The sequence below is a fragment of the Ruditapes philippinarum genome, unplaced genomic scaffold, assembly GCF_026571515.1.
Source record: "Ruditapes philippinarum isolate M1 unplaced genomic scaffold, ASM2657151v2 ctg3382_1_1_1_1, whole genome shotgun sequence".
NCBI lineage: Eukaryota > Metazoa > Mollusca > Bivalvia > Venerida > Veneridae > Ruditapes > Ruditapes philippinarum.
Genome location: NW_026860138.1, coordinates 1 through 19366, shown reverse-complemented (window position 1 = coordinate 19366; position 19366 = coordinate 1). Strand labels below are relative to the sequence as shown.

The window sequence follows — 19366 nt, the reverse complement described above, 5'->3', positions numbered from 1 at the left end:
TGATTATATTTATTAATAATATAATACGCGGAAAGTCCGAGCGGGGCCGAAGGCCCCGCGAGGGCTGTAGCGCTCTTAGATAACATGTATGACGCGTATCAATTCAAAAGAAATCAAATTAAAAGTTAATGAAAAATTCAAAAAAATATATATCCCAAACCTAATGAGCTGCGAATAAAGTTTCCTTTTAAAAGGAAAGGCTTGCACAGTTGTGCCTTCATCCCAACATATTTAGTTGTTTTTATTTTTTGTAAAAACGAATATTTTTGTCAAAACGATTTGAAATCTATTCTCTATTGTATAAAACTAATAAAGAAAATAATCAATCGTAAAAATACTAACGTGGAGATCTATCTATCATACTGAAAGGAAACAAGTGTGCACATTTCATTTCCACTTCGTTACGTGGTACCAATTAATACGGGGAAGTCAAAGACCGGGCCCGCGAAGCGGGTCCGGGCTCTGGCTTGCCCGGCTATAGACTACACGTGTATATTTAAAAGAAAATCAAATAAAAAAACAATTAAAAAATATATAGAAATCTATACCTATCAATGAAATTTTCAGTGTCAGTTCTAGTCGGGCGCCGCCATTTACAATGTAACTCAATGATAAAAGGCGGGGTATTCCGATAACGGAACAAATCTCAACTTTTCGGATCAATAATAAACGTCGAGTGTTCCGAGTGAAAACGGAAGCGGTGCATGTAATACCGAATGACAATTTTAAAACGGAAAGAATGAAAGGAATTTTTTAACGACTTCCCCGTTCATAGGCTTTGCCTAATTTCATATTAAGCATGTTCACAGATACGATGCGCTATCTATAGATCATCACGTGGTAAGGTTAATGATATGCATGGGCTATTTTTAGATTACCTCACCAAGTTCAGTAGATCTAAATATAACTCGATCATGCACTAATATTCTGTGTGATTTGGACCACTCTTTGAAGACGGAATACTACTACAGTCAACATCCTCTATTGTATAAAACTAATACAGACAAAAAACAATTATAAAAGAAACTAACTTTTGCGTCTTGAAAAAGAATTGAAACGGAACAATTTTGTTTATAATTTTTTACGGTTTAAATCACTAAATCAAGTAAAAATACGAATCATATTTATATAAACAAACTGGGATTACCGAAGTAACTAAAATAGCTTAGATTTCCGTAATATTACTTCGTCTGATTCCGCAGTATGACGGAATCGCCCGAATTGTCACGATTGCAATCGGAAGTACATCGGCTATTATCATTAATCCGAAGAGTGACGGAAAAGGCCGAAAAGTTGCGATTGGCACGATTTCGGCTGGTTTCCCGTTCAATCATGCACTTATAAATGTAAGCAGAAAACCACCTAACCGGAACAGGTTTTCCAAATGAAATGGCTTGCAGCCGTGGCTGCAAGCCAAAAAATCCTTAGTTAACTGGGCGCCGCCATTTTGAAATCCTTTTGAGCGCTTTTAATGAGCGTCTACATAATTCAGACTATTGCAGACGCATGCTAAGTAACACTTCCGGTGAAAGAATGATGTACAAAATCAGAAAATAAACCTGCATTTCATTGATAAGAATTATAGTAACGATTATAAATATAAAAAGTTATTCAAGCATATCCTTTTTGATAAATAAGCACATTAAAAATAACGTTAAAACAACAACTGTGATTAGAGATTAACAAAAATGGCGGACGGGATTTTCCAAACGCCGACGCATGCGCAGAGGTCCGGAGTTTTTCGGAATAGTCCGAGCGCTCCGAAGTTAGGTTGAACACCACCAATTTATTCGTTTTGTTTATTCAAATACATGTACACTAAATATGTTATTCTAAAATCATAATTCATAAGAGCTTTCCGCGCCATAGGTAGCACCTAATTTCATATTAATTTCTTAGAAAACCCTCTGGCAAATAGGTGATCAATAAAACAATAATCCTCTGGCAGTGAAAGGGTTAATTTCACGTGCAGTAATGCTAGGTTTTGTTAGTCTCACTATTTCGACTGTAAGAGCTAGACAGACCAATTTTATAATCTGATATTTCATAATATCTGTCTTTAAGGGCGACCATCGTCTATATAATAAAAAGCCCTAAAGCGGCTAACGTTTTGTATAAGAAGAAATAAATAGTGTTGTCATACCTGATGTTTCTAGCTATTTACACAATGTGTAAAATAAACAAATCACAAAATGGCGGTCGATATACGAATAGCGAGCGCATGTGAGCGATTAAAACCAGAAAATATTGATGAGTTGTCAAATTTGGTTACCCCAGGCGATGTCATTACATCAGACACTGGTTTTATGAGGTGACTGACTTAACAGTTTTTAGTGATAACGGAACATTTTAATAGAAAACATTTTAAACCGCTCGTTCTGAAAAATTGATAACGATTCGCACCACTGACGACTCGCCCCACTTAAGTGAAGATTTGCCCAAGATGAATGACTGTTCGTCACTCTTTAAAACAATTATTAAAACGTTCTTTAGGTAATCAAAAATTTCAAATTAGGCAAGCCTATGAACGGGGAAGTCTGTATTTTTATTTTACATTTCCCGTAATAAAAGTGTCATTCAATATTTTTTAAACTGCTTTCGTTTGTTCTGGTTTCCTGTCTGATTAGGGTTCCCATCCAAGGTGCCTGCCCATAATTCCTTAGCTTTAATCGTTACCTTGTATGCAGAAAAGTTGCGATTTGTCAATTACAGCATGCCCATTCACGCACTACAGTGCGTAATTCACGCACAAAATTCTAGATGCACGTATAAAAATTGTAAGCAGGGGGTACATGCACGCAAAGTAAAATCGTCAGAATGAATGTTTGGGATAGCCTATGTACGCTTAATTTTGCCTGGGGACGCATCAAACTACCACAAATACGTCAGCGCCTGTCAGTCTATAGGTAGGCGGTCCTATGCACATCGACCCTAAAGCGATTAGCCAATCAGCGATAACACTTTCAATCATTATCACGCAATAGAGATCAGACTAATGTATACACGTGCTGTACATGTAATTACCAGATATAACACGAGGTGATAATTTAACATCTTTGATCAACAGTTGATTGGAAATTAGCAAATTTTACCGACAAAAGGATAAGAATATCGACTATTTACGCCGCAAGTTTAAAGAGTGTTTTCTCAAATTACAAATGAGTGTAATTTTGAATTATTCTCGAAATTTTCGGCACTTTCTAAGCAAAATTTTGCTTTCGTTTCATTCTTGCAAAAACGTTCTATAAGAGTTTTAATAATTTAACATATTGTGCCGAAATGCCAGGACAACTAACCAAAATACACGTACGCTTTTCTTTGATCCAAAAATTGATCCCGAACATCGGCGATTTCACGTTCGCCGGAATTTCAGAAACCCTAAAATTTCGCAAAAATTCTCAGTTTCCAAGCCAAACATGAGAATGAATTGTTCCTTTATTATTAAATCAGCATTAAATCTTTAAATATCGATCTTCAATTTGCCCCCATTTTGAAGATATTTGCTAAAATAATTGTCGATCGGATGAATCTCTTAACACACTCTGTGAAGCTGTACACGATTTTCCTATTCATTACCCTAAACGCTGCCTATATACATTTACGTTTGTTTTTACAAATATAAACTTTTTGTCTATAGAGTGAAAAAAAAAAAAAAAAACGATTTCCATGTGTTGATGCATTAAAATGAAATGATTTCATGAAAAATATTAACAAAACAAAACAATAATTATACTATATAATACTACATTTATATAAAATGTTCTTACAAACAAAAACATGTTTAAACTTATGTGTACCCCCAGATTTTGAAATGTACCCCAAATTTTCAATGACAGGGGGCACATGTACCCCTACATTTAAAATTGAGTGGGCATGCTGCAATTATCTGATTACTCTGCACTAACAAAGTTCTATGCTCCTGCGTATATGAATGAATTATGCAAATGAGCCACGTTGAGCCGCCATGTTGGAGTTTCGGTAAGCGTGTTGGAAATTGCTACCTGTTCGTTTTGAAAGCTTGTCCTAACTTACAGTTTCCTTGAATGTAGGAAAACTTGGTTTTGTTTGATTGCATACTGAACAGGTCTAGGATTTCATGATATTTATAGACTGTCCGTAAATTTATAGACAGTCTAGAAATTAAAAGATTTTTCAATCCATAAATTTACAGATATTCAATGTGAAATTTGCTGTTTTTAGCTTAACAATAAAATCCGCAGCTAAAGACAATTTGTTTTATTGATTGTTTATATTTACAAAGGTAATGGGGTGAGTTTCATCTTTGTACGATGATTTTGAAATTTTTGTTAAAAGTGAAAATTGAGAGTCGTCAAACTGTTCTGAATCTTAGCAAACTGTTACAATTAATCATACAATACCTAACCTTATTTATTTTAACCTGCAACCTGCGGTTTTAAATTTCAATGCAACTTCTACTATTTTCTTACTTAATGTCTGTAAATTTACAGATAAGAAAATCTGTAAAATTATGGATTGTCCAAAAATTTACAGACTGTCCGTAAATATAATGAAATCCTAGACTGCTGAATGATAGGTATTACAAAATAAATATAGTGAAAATCGATCAATCAATAATTGTATACGAGCGTTATTAAGTCAATTTAATTCGTCAGAATAATAAGATTCTGTTGCAGGGTATCGGTAAAAGACTGCTTTTTTTCCCGTTTTTGAAATTTATTTAAAAACAGTGACAATTTTTCTCAAACAGGTTTATGAATATTCTTTACGTTGCAACAGGGTTTACCCTGTGTCCATTCCTTATTTAAATTGTCTAAGAAGTTAAATCTGTTTGTTAACATGTAAATGTGTACCGTCATTTTGACCGACTGGAACAAAAACTGTGACGGTGATAATACCGGATATGTAATGAAAATTACGCCGTGTAGTGCAAAGTTTTGGACATTGCAATTAAAATTAACGCTAGCGTTAATTCAAACTGTTCCTTGTCAGCAAAATTGAAACCGAAAGTAGTGGTTGTCCTAGAATTTAATCGAATAAAATGGGTGGGATTTAACCACCGCTCATGCCCTGTGCGAACGTTTTGTTTACATCTGGTCGTAGCATAGGGTAAGGGTGCAAAGTTTGTTAGTGCTCTGCTGTTTATCATTGCGTTACGGCGCCCAACAAGAAATGGCACTGAAAATTAAACTGATAGGTATAGAATTCAATATTTTTTTATTTTTTTCCATTATAAATATACACATGTAGTCGGCAAGCCAAAGCCCGGAGCCTCTTTGTGCCCCCGTAATTTGAGTTCCATTTATCAAGAAATGTTAAGGCAAAATGTTTGTTTTGGCATATTTTGTGAATTAAAATGTTCTCTGTAAGAGAACAGAAAATGGATCATTTGATCTGTTTGGATATGAATAATATGAAAGTTGGCAAAGACTTTAAACAGGGAAAGTGACTTGTCAATTTCATACCATTTTTGTTGGTAAATAGGGAAACCGGCATTTTCATTTTAAATTTGTCATTTCATGCACCTCAAGAATTATTCTGAAAATTGGTGATTGTTCTGTTTCAGAGGTCATGGTACATTTATGGAAGATGGTAGACATCATGCTTCTGTAGCTGGAGTGGTGCAGAGAGTAAACAAGCTTATCTGTGTTAAACCCCTTAAAACTAGGTAAGAGTAGACATGCATGTGTAAAACTCTTAAAATCTAGGTAAGAATAAGCATTTTTGTGTCGCTTTGAAAAAGGCGACATATAGGGATTACTTTTGTCGGCGCCAGTGTCGGCGACAGCATCCCTTTAAGCTTGTCAGGAGCAAAAGTCAGTCAATATAAGTCTGATTGACTTCAAACTTGCTATGCATGCTTCTTATTATGACCCAAAGTGCAGTGCACAAGAACTGGTACTCTGCACTTCTTATTTTTTGAGTTACTGTAAATCACTTTATATTCGCGTGATCTTTATTTCGCGAAAACCCCATCCCCAGATTATTTCGCGTATTCATGATTTCGCGATGGCAGGGTCAGAAATTTATATTCGCGATTGTTTGAATTTTATTTTCGCAATATAACAAGGTAGCTTTACATTAATTTCCATACTGTGCCGCACTTATTCACGGTAAATGTTAATAGTGTCAATAAGAGACAGTTATTTATTTATTTTGTATACAAAAAATACCTACAAACATGTAATTGACTTGTTATGAACGGGTTTCCTTATCATTCATTAAATTTGGTTATTGTTTGCAAAAAGCGTATTTGATAAAACGTTAAATGTTTGTAAGAAGGTGTAATATACTTGTTTATGGTACTTAATCTACACTACGTAAATTGTCCGTTGATTATAGTTTTACCGTAAAACTATTGTTATCTAAACAATAGGTGTTCACATTTGGCTGTAAAAGGCAAAATTTGTATATTTTGTCGCAAAATAATGTTAGCATTTTGTGCTTGATATACATGTATTCATGAGGAAAAAAGGAATTGGAAAAATCTGCTGGTAAAGCTTCATATCTTCATAATGATATGAATAAAACATTGCACATATTAACTATTTTGTAATCAGTTATTGTATTCATTATCAAACTTAATAACAATTCGAAAATAATTGTTATCAGATTTATTTTTTATAATGTATGATACAAAATTTACGCGGAATCATGAATTCGCGACGCAGCCAAATCGCGAATAATAGCGAAAATTAAAACATCGCGAAAAATACCGGATTTACAATATTGCCCTTTGTTAATTTTCATACTTTATTTTTGTCCGGGCCATTTCTCCTTAAGTATTAAATCTATGGACTTGAAACTTCATAGGATGATAGATCTCATTAAGAAAAAGTGCAGTGCACAATAACCGGTACTCTGATTTTCTTTTTTTTTGAGTTATTGCCCTTTGTTAATTTTCTTACTTTTATTTTTGTCCTCGCCATTTCTCCTAAACAGGGATCATTCTAGGGCGCGATTTCCACGATATCTCGCAAAAAAATCACCAAAATCTCAGAGAAATTTGTGAAATGAGAGAAAATCTCGCACGGCAATTTGAGCCGGAAAATGTCTAATCACAATCAAAAGAATGCTAAAGTTACACAAAAATATGATGAAAAATTCACGATTCCCATCAAGAATTTCATTTCAAATTGTTTATTAATGAAATCGGTGTAAAAAAACTCCAAAAAGTAGTCCAACACTTTGAATTATTTAGCCTAATAATTGCCGATCGGAGACCGCAAATTCACCTTACGGTATGATGGCTAACCTTTATCTATCTGTAAGTCGAGAATTTACATAAAACACTTTTAATTGATTTTAATAAAAATTGTTAGACACAGACTTACATAAAAATGGACATGTAAAAAACAAACACCGGTAAAATTTGTCTTCTAAATGTAACATCAACCACGGTAAATTTTGTCGTAAAGAACAAATTAAAAAAAATTGTTTTACGATTCCTGGTGAAATAGCCGAAAATAAATATTTTTTTATTGAACAAAAATATTTAATTTTATATAATTGCAATCAGCAACAGCTAGAATTGTGAATGTTTCAGCAGAAAACAGACAAATATTCATTTGTCACATATTTTCACGATGTCGTGATTAAAAAAAAATACTAAAACGAAGCTTAGTGTTATTTAAAGGTGTTTTATAACACTAAAAATGATGTTTATGAATAAAAATTACTTTAGGTATACATTGTTTATATTTGTGGATATGGAGATATTTGTCATTATGTGTTCAGGTCACATATTCAATGAATATTTTTTTAATGGAGGGAGGTGTGTGAAGAGAATCATAAAGAAAACAAAATGTAAGGTTTTAAAAAATATTCTTCAAATCTCAACAATCACTTCTGTTCAGTACAGTGTTGTCCATTAGGAACATTGGCTGCAAATAATAGTTGTAGTAGATATCCATTTATAATTCTTTTATATTTCAGAATAAAAGTGTTATATTTATTTTTCACAACTAGAATTTTATTATGTTTAAAAATTCACAAAAGAAAAGGCATAGGATGTGTTAAAAAAGTGAAAACAAAAATCCCTGTAATAAACAGAGCTACATCTTCTTATATCCTCATTAGATAAACAATGTTTATTATGTACAGTGATTTTAAAAAGTTAGAAATTTCTATATTTTTAACCTCGCCCATCATGAAAATTAAATCTCTCAAGAAAATCTAATTTCTCTCATTAAAATTTCTCAAATGAGAGAAAATCTCTCACTAAAAATCCTGACCAGAATGATCCCTGCTAAAGTATAAAAGCTATGGACTTCAAACTTTAAAGGATGATATATCTCATTAAGAAGAAGTGTAGTGCATAAGAACTGGTACTCTGCATTTCTTATTTTTTGAGTTATTGCCCTTTGTTAATTTTCATACTTTATTTTTGTCCAGGCCATTTCTCATAAACTATAAAAGCTTTAGACTTGAAACTTAATAGGAAAATGCTGCTCTGCATTTCTTATTTTTTGAGATTTTGCCCTTTGATGATTTTCAAATTTCATTTTTGTCCTGGCCATTTCTCCTAAACTATATTGTTCACAAGGCGACACATTCGACTAGCGGAGTTCTAGTTATAAGTGTTAAACCTTTCAAAAACCAAGGTGAACTTACAGGCTATTTTATCAGGATAAAATATAATGATAAAACCAGGTAAGAATAAACTACATGAATCGCACCATTTAAAACCAGGTTGGAAAAAATAAATATAAGAAACCTCATCTTCAACACAAAGATGATTGGAACGATGTTTTTATGCCCCCGCCATGTAATGGCCGGGGCATATAGTGTTACCCTGTTCCGTCATTCCGTCCTTCCGTCCTTCTGTCATTCCGTCATCATCAGTTTCCGTTCAGTATCTTAAGAATGGTTGCACACATTCAACTCAAAGTTCGAATTTGGTCATGGTTCGATGATTTATGGCAGAGTTATGCCCCTTTTACTTTGAAAATAATATGAAATTTCAGTTTCCTTTCATTATCTCCCCAACAGTACAACACATTCAACTCAAACTTGACACATGGATATGTCATGCGAAAATACAGGTCAAGTTCGAATTTGGTCATGGTTCGATGATTTTTGGCAGAGTTATGCCCCTTTTACTTTGAAAATAATATGAAATTTTCAGTTTCCGTTCATTATCTCCCCAACGGTACATGTTATTCAACTCAAACTTGACATATGGATATGTCATGAGAAAATACAGGTCAAGTTCGAATTTGGTCATGGTTGGATGACTATTGGCAGAGTAATGCCCCTTTTACTTCGACAATAATATGAAATTTCAGTTTCCGTTCATTATCTCCCCAAAGGTACAACACATTCAACTCAAACTTGACATATGGATGCCTCAAAGGAATGCCCAGGCCAAGTTCATATTTGGTCATGGTTCAATGATTTTTGGCAGAGTTATGCCCCTTTTCACTTTGAAAATAATATGAAATTTTCAGTTTCCATTTATTATCTCCCCAATGGTACAACACATTCAACTCAAATTTGACATATGGATATGTTTTTGGAATGCCCAGGCCAAGTTCAAATTTGGTCATGGTTCAATGATTTTTGGCAGAGTTATGCCCCTTTTCACTTTGAAAATAATATGAAATCATTATCTACCCAACAGTCTTACATATTCAACTTAAATTTGACATATGGATATGTCAAAGGAATGGGCAGGTCAAGTTGGAATTTGGTCATGGTTTGATGATTTTTTGGCAGAGTTATGTCCCTTTCACTTTGAAAATAATATAGATACATCTTAGGAATAAGCAGTTTAAGTTTGAATTTGGTCGTGGTTCAATGATTTTAGACAAACTTATCTTTCCTGAATGTTGGAAAAATTTTGAACTTTCAGTTTCAGCACTGATACTTTTAGCCATTATTTTGGCTACAAATATGCAATATGCTATTTTTAAAAGGTTAAGACTGAATAATTTCAGTGCCTTGAACATTGTATGAAAATGGTGTGTGTTAACATTGAAAAGTTTTAAGGGCTTTTGAACTTAAAATGAAAAAAATAATTAATGCACCATCTGAAATTTTGGCTGCATGCGGGGGCATCCGTGGCATGATGACACATTTCTAGTTTTTATAATGGACCAGTTTCAAACCTACATGTATTAGTTCTTCATCACGATGATGTATAATGTCAAATTAATAAAAAGCAATACAAGATTATAGTGGAAAAGTCACTGACTGTATATAACATAGAAAAGAATTTAGTTACTTATTATAGATCCAAATGAATTAATTTTGTTGTTATGATGACAACTTTGGATATGAAATTGTTTCAGGTATAACGGTGAAGTAGGGGATATTGTGGTGGGAAGGATCCTTGAAGTAGGTTTAAAGCGTTGGAAAGTTGACACACATGCTAAACTTGACTCTGTTTTGATGCTGTCCTCTGTAAATTTACCTGGTGGAGAACTGGTAAGGGGTTTCTCTTTGGGTTTTTTTGTAAGTATGACTAATATTTGCACAAAAGGGGTCGTTGGTATGATTCTCAATGATGTGATTTTCCAGTCAATATTGATCTCGGACATACCGTCATTTCATGATTTGTCTCTGGCCACTAAATCATAAAACCATGTGAGATAAAGTCACTTATGGGGAAATTGGTCATTCCATCCTGTCACACCGTCATCATCAGTTTCCGTTCATTATCTAAGTAACTGTTGCACACATTCAACTCAAATTTGACATATAGATATGTAATAAGAATACACTGGTCATGTTCGAATTTGATCATGGTTTGATGATAGCTTACAGAGTTATCCCTCTTGAACTTTGTAAAAAATCAGAAATCTTTTGTTTCTGTTAATTATCTTCCCAACAGTTTTTACACATTCAACCCAAATTTGACATAATTTTATAGATACATCTTAGGAAGAAGCAGCTCAAGTTTGAATTTGGTCATGGTTCAATGATTTTGGACAAAGTTATCTTTCTTGAATGTTGGAAATTTTTTGAATTTTTCAGTTTCAGCTCTCATACTTTTGTGGAAATGTATGTAGTCATTATTTTAGCTACAAATATGCAATATGCAATTTACAAAAGGTTAACACTGAATAGTTTCAGTGCCTAGAATTTTGTATAAAATGGTTTGTATTAACATTGAATAATTCTAAGGGCTTTGAACTTAAAATGAAAAAAAATAGTTTGTGCAAACAAATTTGGAACTCAATATTATAACATCTGACATTTTGGCTGCATGTGGGGGCATCCGTGGCATGACGACACATTTCTAGTGTTTTTTTTAAGCACTGAGAATAGTTGAGCATGCTTTATGACTGGTAGCTCTTGGATTATTTTCATCTTACATGATTTGTTTTCATTTGTATTATGTGTAAATTTTAAGTTAGATATACAAGTTTAGTTTTTGGGGGACTAAGTTTTTAATTCACAATGAATAAGCTTTAGCATAATTCTACAAGCTACATCTGAATGTAATTTAAAGACATAAAATAAGGTAACTCTGTATTGTGCAATATTACAGAGAAGAAGATCAGAGGAAGACGAGAAGTTAATGAGGCATTACCTGAAAGAAGGAGATCTCATTAGTGTATGATTTATTCATCTTTTTAACATACAAGTAGGGGTTTGGCCCCGTGATTAACACATCTGATTAGTATTCTACGGATAATGGGTTCAAACACCATCAGGGGCAAGCCATTGTTACCTTAAGAAGAAACTTTTTCACTCATTGAGTGACAAAGTGCTCAAAAGTAGCTTATTTAAGGAATTTTAGGTTTTTGCAGTAAAACGAAATTTCTGTACACAAGTGTTCATCAAGGCCCATAGTATTTGTGCTGGTTAGTTCCAGGATAAGATTTGAGAGCATGTCGTAAAGCTTCATGCTCCCTGCACAAGCAATCTAAAATTAGCAAGGTATAATAATTAACTATGATACATGTTCATAAAGATAAAGAATTTATAAGTATTAACTATTGTGGTTTGTATATGCCCTAAATTCTATTACACCTCCTGGCGTCCGTCTGTCTGTCCGTCCGTAGAAACCCAGAGGTACTTGTGTGACTTGGAAAACAATGGGTAACAGTCAATTCTCTGTTATCCTATTCATTCCGCTTTTACTTGTGTGTCTTTTTTTAAGCCTTTTGTGACTAAAAATGGCCAAAAAGATCAAAGGAAAAGTCACATAAGTACCATTTTGTGAGTACGGACATCTGTCCATCCAGTTATCTGTCCGTCCGTTAGCAATTTTGTTCCCTGAGCATAACTTAAGTTCCATTTGGCCCAAAATATTCAAACTTAATAGAATGATTGTCCATATTTGGTTGAAGACCCCTATTGATTTTGAGTTCACAAGGTCAAAGGTCAAGGCCACCATCACCTGTAAACTGAAAACAGTTTAAGGAGCATAAGTTAAGTTCCATTTGGCCCACAATATTCAAATTTCATAGGATCATTGCCCGTATTGGGTAGAAGACCCAGAGCTCCAGATAATTTTTTTGGCCAAGGGGTTTTTACCCCTCAAAATTTAGAGTGAGGGGTAAAATGCAAAATCTGAAAAACGTAAGGGGTAAAATCTGTCAAAAAAGCATTTTGCATTTTTATAAATAAATTAAACTTATTGTTTTTGTTTGTTTGTTTGTTTTCTTTTTTAGAAAAACCTTTACAAATAAAATACTGATTCAATGTGAAACAATACAAAACATGCCCTGTAAAGTCAGACTTTTAGAGTATATTGGAACTCAATTAAGTTTAGGATACACAGCAAAATTATCAGGGCTTCCATTTTCAAAATTTGGAAGTAAAAGACTTCAAAATTTCTGATATTGGAAGTCACATTATATAGGTAATGAAGGAAAGGTATTAGATTTTCGGAAGTCACAGGCCAAAATGAAGGAGTAAATGACTCCTTAACTTCCACTAGTGGAAGCACTGAAATTATTTTATTTTCTAAGAGTCAGTATTTTTCTTTCTTTATTTCTGTTGGCATGTACCTTATCACGTACTCCAGTCTGAACAATTATAGTTAAAATTAGAATTAAAAAATAATAAACAAGATTTTTTTAATCTTTCCTAAAAAGAAGTATTGGTCTGAGAGAAAATTGTCCGTAAATGCAGACTGGGTACGAAAATATTGAGTACAAAACTGCAGGTGAAAATCATGTTATTTTGTTGCAACAACAAAAGTGAAAGAAATTAAAATATATTTTCGTTTATATTGAGTCATAAGCATGTCAATAGATGCCTAAACAAACTTTATACTATGTTAACGACTACGATGATTATCTGGCACAAATTTTATCAATAAATTCACAGGTTGATCTACGGGAGTTACCTCCCTTCTGTACTTCCTGCTACTTTCGTTTTTGACAACAGAATTTTTAGTTTTCAATGCAATAAAATGGAAATATATTGTATTTTTTATGCTCAAAACATCCTCTTTCTCAATATCAAATGTTTACACTTCTATTCTTTCACGCTTAAATTTTGACATACAAGCGTATTTTCATTTTGTTGTGCGTAACTGTGACGCACGAATTTTGAAAGTGATGCGTATTTTAGATTTTCTATGCGTATTTTACGCTTATACGCACGCTATCTGGAGCTCTGAAGACCCAATTTGATTTTGGGGCCACAAGGTAAAGGTCACTTTTACCTTAAAACTGAAAACAGTTTCTGGAGCATAACTTCAGTTCCTAGTAGCCCACAATATTCAAACTTTATAGGATGTTTTTCCATATTGGGTAGAAGACCCCTATTGATTTTGGGGTCACAAGGTCAAAGGTCAAGATTTTGGGGTCACAAGGTCAAAGGTCAAGGTCACTATTACTTATAAACTGAAAACATAACTTAATATCTATTTGGCCCATGGTGTTCAAACTTCATAGGATGATTGTCCATATTGGTTAGAACACCCCTATTGATTTGGGGTCAAAAGGTCAAAGTTCAAGGTCGCTTTTACCTCAAAACTGAAAACAGTTTCCAGAGCATAATTTTAGCTCCATTTGGCCCAGATTATTCAAACTTTATAGGAGAATTAACTATTGACCTGCTGGATTTAATAAAATTATAGAATAACTATTCCATCCTCCAGTATTTTTGAACTGTTCATTATCAATTTTGAAGGTATTTCTATAAAATTCAGCTAACAGTATTGATCCTGGCAACACTGCACAGATATGCAAGATAGCCTTGCTTTTATACTGATGGCAAATGTCAATTAAGGTTTTAGCAGTCTGAGGTTTAACATGACCCAATAGAGAAAATAAAAATCCCTAAAGAAAGCCCAACACAGCAAAAATGGAAATGTTGCAGGCTCGGTTTGATTGAGCCTGTTCATGGGCGGTACTGTCAAGTGCAAACTACCGTCCACTCCCCCTAGCACTGGCTTAAGCAGAATTTAACATTTAAACATGGAATGATAAAATTTTGAATTTAGAAACAACCACAGATGTGTTGAACTTATTAGATCTTTTTAGAACTTATTTATAACTTTTTTTGTTTCAAACTTCTTTCATAAATAATGTACATTTGTATCACAAAGAAGTTATTTTGCTATTATTTTCCTGCTTAGTGGTCCAAATAGGGCCCTTTTGTTATCACACAAAGAAATAAAACAAAAACGAAGAAATAAATTAAAGTTTTAGTAAAACTTCGCATATAAGCCTCTAATAGCATTTTAAAATATTGTTGTAACATATTTTGTTTACAGGCAGAAGTTCAGTCAGTATATTCCGATGGGTCATTATCACTTCATACAAGATCACTGAAATATGGAAAGGTTTGTTTTAGAATTGTTCAAATTTACACAGACAAAGATGTGACTTTTTAAGACTATTAGTGAAGACCACTCATTTTTCATTGCAAATCAAAAAATTTATGGAATGAACCAAAAAATGATAAGAAGAAATATAATTTGATGTCTGCAATGTTATACATGTATAATAAATTATACTACAAATAAAGCTGAATGACAAAATTTTGTAAACTATGGACATCAGATTTATAGCTCTATAATCTTAAATATCTGATCATTATACATCTTAGTCTGCTATGGACAACTGGTTCTACTCTTGCAGCAAGTGCATGCAGACATCATCTAGCACAACTGAGCCTTTGACAATCTAGTTATGACTTATGGTCTTGACCTAAATTGTGTTTGTGTGCCGTAAAACTATACCAAACAAACAAACTTGACTTTGGATTTTATGTGTATACTGATTTTTAATGTAGGTCAGTTTTATATTTTGCATAGTAAGAAGATGTTTCCATAAATCTTTTTTTTCAATAAAAACATAGGGTAACTGCAATTGAATTATTTATAATTGTCTATGTGAATGGAGAATACTTTCTTTGTAATTGTATTGTAATAGAGTATAATACTAACACGGCCTACAAACTACAATCTTGTATTTCAGTTAGGACAGGGATCTTTGTATTTGGTGTCCCCATCTCTTATAAAGAGAAGGAAAACCCATTTTCACTACCTACCATGTGGTGCCACTGTAATACTAGGGAACAATGGCTATGTGTGGATCTGTCCAACAGAAGGGGAAGTATCAGAGCAGACGGGTGGATATGAACAAAATTTAGAGGTACTTGATGACCATAAGAATCTTACAACGGATACCAGTACAGACCGGAATATCGAGCTCGAGTATAACTGTTGGGGGTAACAAGGCTAAACAAGTTACAGCTAAATAGTTACCTGAGAGCTAGATATTCTGGTCTGTTATGACCAGCCAGTGTTTGATTCTTTTTCTCGCATATTAATCATAATTTGGAAAGAGATTACGAAAACTAATATTTATACCCCCAAAAACGAAGTTTGGGGGGGTATATAGGAGTCACCCGGTGGTCGTTCGGTTGGTTGGTCGGTCGGTCGGTCCAGACGTCCGTTGCATTTTCCTTGTCCGGAGCATAACTTGAAAACTAATGGTTGGAATTCAATATAACTACATACAATGGTCAAGCACATTGAGAGGAAGTGCAGTGCACAAGAACCATAACTCTAAATTGACTAATTACAGAGTTACTGCCCTTTGTTTCTTTTCCTTGTCCAGAGCATGACTTTAAAACTACTGGTTGGAATTCAAAAAAACTTCATACAATGGCCAAGCACAATAAGGGGAAGTGCAGTGCACAAGAACCATAACTCCATCTTGACTTATTACAGAGTTATTGCCCTTTGTTTACTTTTCCATTGCTTTCTTTTGTCCGGACCATAACTTGAAGACTTATTGTTGGAATTCATTATAACTTCATACAATGGTCAAAGCACATTGAGAGGAAGTTGCAGTGCATAAGAACCAATAACTCCATCTTGACTAATTACAGAGTTACTGCCCTTTGTTACTTTTCCTTGTCCAGGAGCCATGGACTTGAAAACTACTGGTTGGAATTTTTTAAAACAACTTCATACAGTTGTCAAGGACCGATTAAAAAGGAGCCATAACTCCATTTTTGACCAAAAATTCAGAGTTACTGGCCCTTTGATTACTTTTCCTTGTCCGGAGCATAACTTAAAACGTACTGGTTTTGGAATTTTAAAACAACTTCATACCAATTGGGTCAAGCACAATAAGAGGGAGTGCAGTGCACAAGAACTATAACTCTATCTTCAGTATTTATAGAGTTATTGCCCTTTTTTCCTTTTTCTGTCTTTCTGGACTTATTACAGGAGTAATTCAATTAAACTTCATCAATGGCCAACCACATTGAAAAAGGAAATGCAACATACAATGAAACCACAATTATCTTTAATTGCCCACAACCATAACTCTATGTTTTTCAATTTCTATTTACAAGGTATTCTGTTACTAGTAACATCCTCATTTCCGAAGCAGACTTGTTGGGGTATTAATCACATTTAGTGATAGTTCTATAGTTTCATTTAGCACATTTTTGTCACAGTGGCATATGAATTTATAACTTCGTTCATAGAGCCAAAATGACATCTTTCTATAAAAACATTTCATTCATAAAAGGTGCAAGAGAATGACATTATTTAAAGCATGTGATTTGTTTTACACGGGGGTGTAAGACAGGTGTTTCTAGCACTGGTGTAAACAATAGATAATCCTGTCTGATATGCAAAAAATAACAAATCTTTTATAATTGTCAGAATATAAACAAAACTAACAAGTCAGCTTCTCTGACATTTTGTTTGAGAAAGATTTTGGCCAGAATTTTAATTGGATGAAATATTGATTTATAGATTTTTCGGTAGATTATGATTTTTAGGAATATAAAAATATATAAAATATAGAAATGTAGGTTTCCTTAATCCAGTAGGGCAAACAAAATAATATTTGTTTCCTTTATTACTTCAGCCTGTACTGAGGGCAGATCGGGAGGTTGTGGCTCGGTTAGGTAACTGTGTTCAAGCATTGGCTGATCATAAATTGATGTTGTTTGACACAAGTATCCTCTACACTTATGAAGCATCTCTTAAGTTTCCTGTAAGTATGAGGGATTTTAATTTTTCACCACTTGATATATATAGCTCAGTAACTTGTGTAATAAGACTTTTTATCACATAAACCACCTGATAGCAGGAGTGAAAGAAAGCCATTAAATAAAAAAAATTATAACACTAATAAGTGTAGTAACACTTTGACATGACATCATTCGTGTCATACATATAAAAAATATAGCATTGAATTATGCTTATTGTAGTGTTACACTATAGGCACCTCAATAAAAATAACTCTTTTATTAACAGTTTACCATTCTTATTTTACATATCTATATGTCATAGATAGAATATTATAGTCTTGTAGTTTGCTGTAAAAAAAGACATAAGTTGATATCCAAATCTCAGAGGCGTTCCACATACTACCATAATCCCAGACGACGGTTCAAAACTCTCCCCCCCCCCCCAACCCCACCCATTTAAAACTCTTAGAACTGTGCGTTTATTTGAGAGGTTTTATTATGTGAATATGCAGTGACCATTTATTGTATTGATGACCTCTTGTTTTTACAGATTAAAGATATATTGAAGCCTGAAGTTGAAAGACAGAGATAATTGACTTAGCCAGGCAGAGGTTAGAACGTGAAGGAACTTGAAAAATGATACAACATTTTGTTACAGTAATTATGACATAGAATATGAGATACATTCTGGGCAGAGATATTTGATACTGGAATTTGGATGGTAGATGTCTGGAACAGTGAGATGTTAATGATGTGTTGATATGCTGACATTCAACAAAATGTTCTACAGTAGTGTAAACTGGATTGGCTATTTCAGAGCAATGTAAAATATCCTGTGCTCAAAAGAATATTTATAAAGTTAATGAAAGTTTCACTACCAAATATATATATGTACAGATGTTATAGATATATGTTAAGTCATTATATTGAGAACATAATAACTGTAACCTGACTTGGGTTGTCCTACTTGTTTTAAAGAGAGCAAGGGTGTCAATCTCAGTTTTTTTTTACTTACATTTAATACTCCTAAGCAATAAATGAAGAGTATTCCAGAAGGCACTGTCTTAAAGATCCTGTAGCACATTTTTTCATGGTTTTATTTCATAAATATGATGCTCAAATTAAATTTTGTCAATATTGTAAGTTCCAATAAGCATTATTTATAAAGATATTACCGAATTTAACACCAAGGGACAACTGTTTGACTGTTCCCAAATCACTTATGAAATAACTGTTTTATTGCTTGATCAATTACTGTTTCAACAAAACTTGCATAAGAAAAAGGGAACAAGAAAATAATTTTGCAAATATGTTAATAATTAAACTTTCTGAATTTAACAATATTTAACTCTGCATCACGATTTGGTTTAGACTGGTTTTTGAGCTTTCAAGGGGGGATTGTCAGAGCAGGCAGGGAAACAGTCAAAAAATATTGCTGGTCAAAAAGTTTTTGAATGTAGACGTGTTTTTGAATTAGAAATCAGTAAATAATACCAAATTTAATTTTTTATAAGGTTCACATTGTATCAGGGAATAAAAAAATATATTTAACCCATTAGTTATATATTGTTTAAAAAGGTATGGGAACCAATCTTGCTTTTTATGCTGTTAACAGTGAACATTAACTTTTTAGACTGGCAAAAAAAAATGAATTTTTTATTTTTAAGATACAAGTTTAAAAATTAATAAAAAATTATGACAAAAACTTTCATTTCCTCATCATATGGGGTTTTAAATTTTGGACAGGATTTTGAAAATTTTTAAAATTATATGAAAAAACTGTAAATTATAAATCTAAGATGTGAAATGCTGCCTTTTATTTTAAGAGCAGTTGAAAATACTGTGAAATTATATTTATGATAAGTGACCGGCTCCGTGGTCGAGGGGTTAGAGTCGATTACTTCTAATCCAGTTAAAACTCCTGGGGGTGGGTTCGATCCCCGGGAGATGCTTTGTAGTTTTTAGCGCGGCGGAGGATAGG

General features: G+C 33.4%; 1 protein-coding gene across 1 annotated transcript; it reads left to right on the top strand.

The window, feature by feature from the left end:
• The first annotated feature begins 2163 nt into the window (after positions 1–2163).
• On the top strand, positions 2164–18056 carry LOC132759005 (exosome complex component RRP4-like). The gene is given in 9 exon segments (XM_060750729.1): positions 2164–2311; positions 5546–5647; positions 10272–10407; positions 11474–11539; positions 14660–14728; positions 15366–15542; positions 17280–17408; positions 17936–17962; positions 17965–18056. Coding segments are annotated over 9 exon segments (879 nt in total). The 5' UTR covers positions 2164–2192; the 3' UTR covers positions 18019–18056.
• The last annotated feature ends 1310 nt before the right edge of the window (positions 18057–19366 follow it).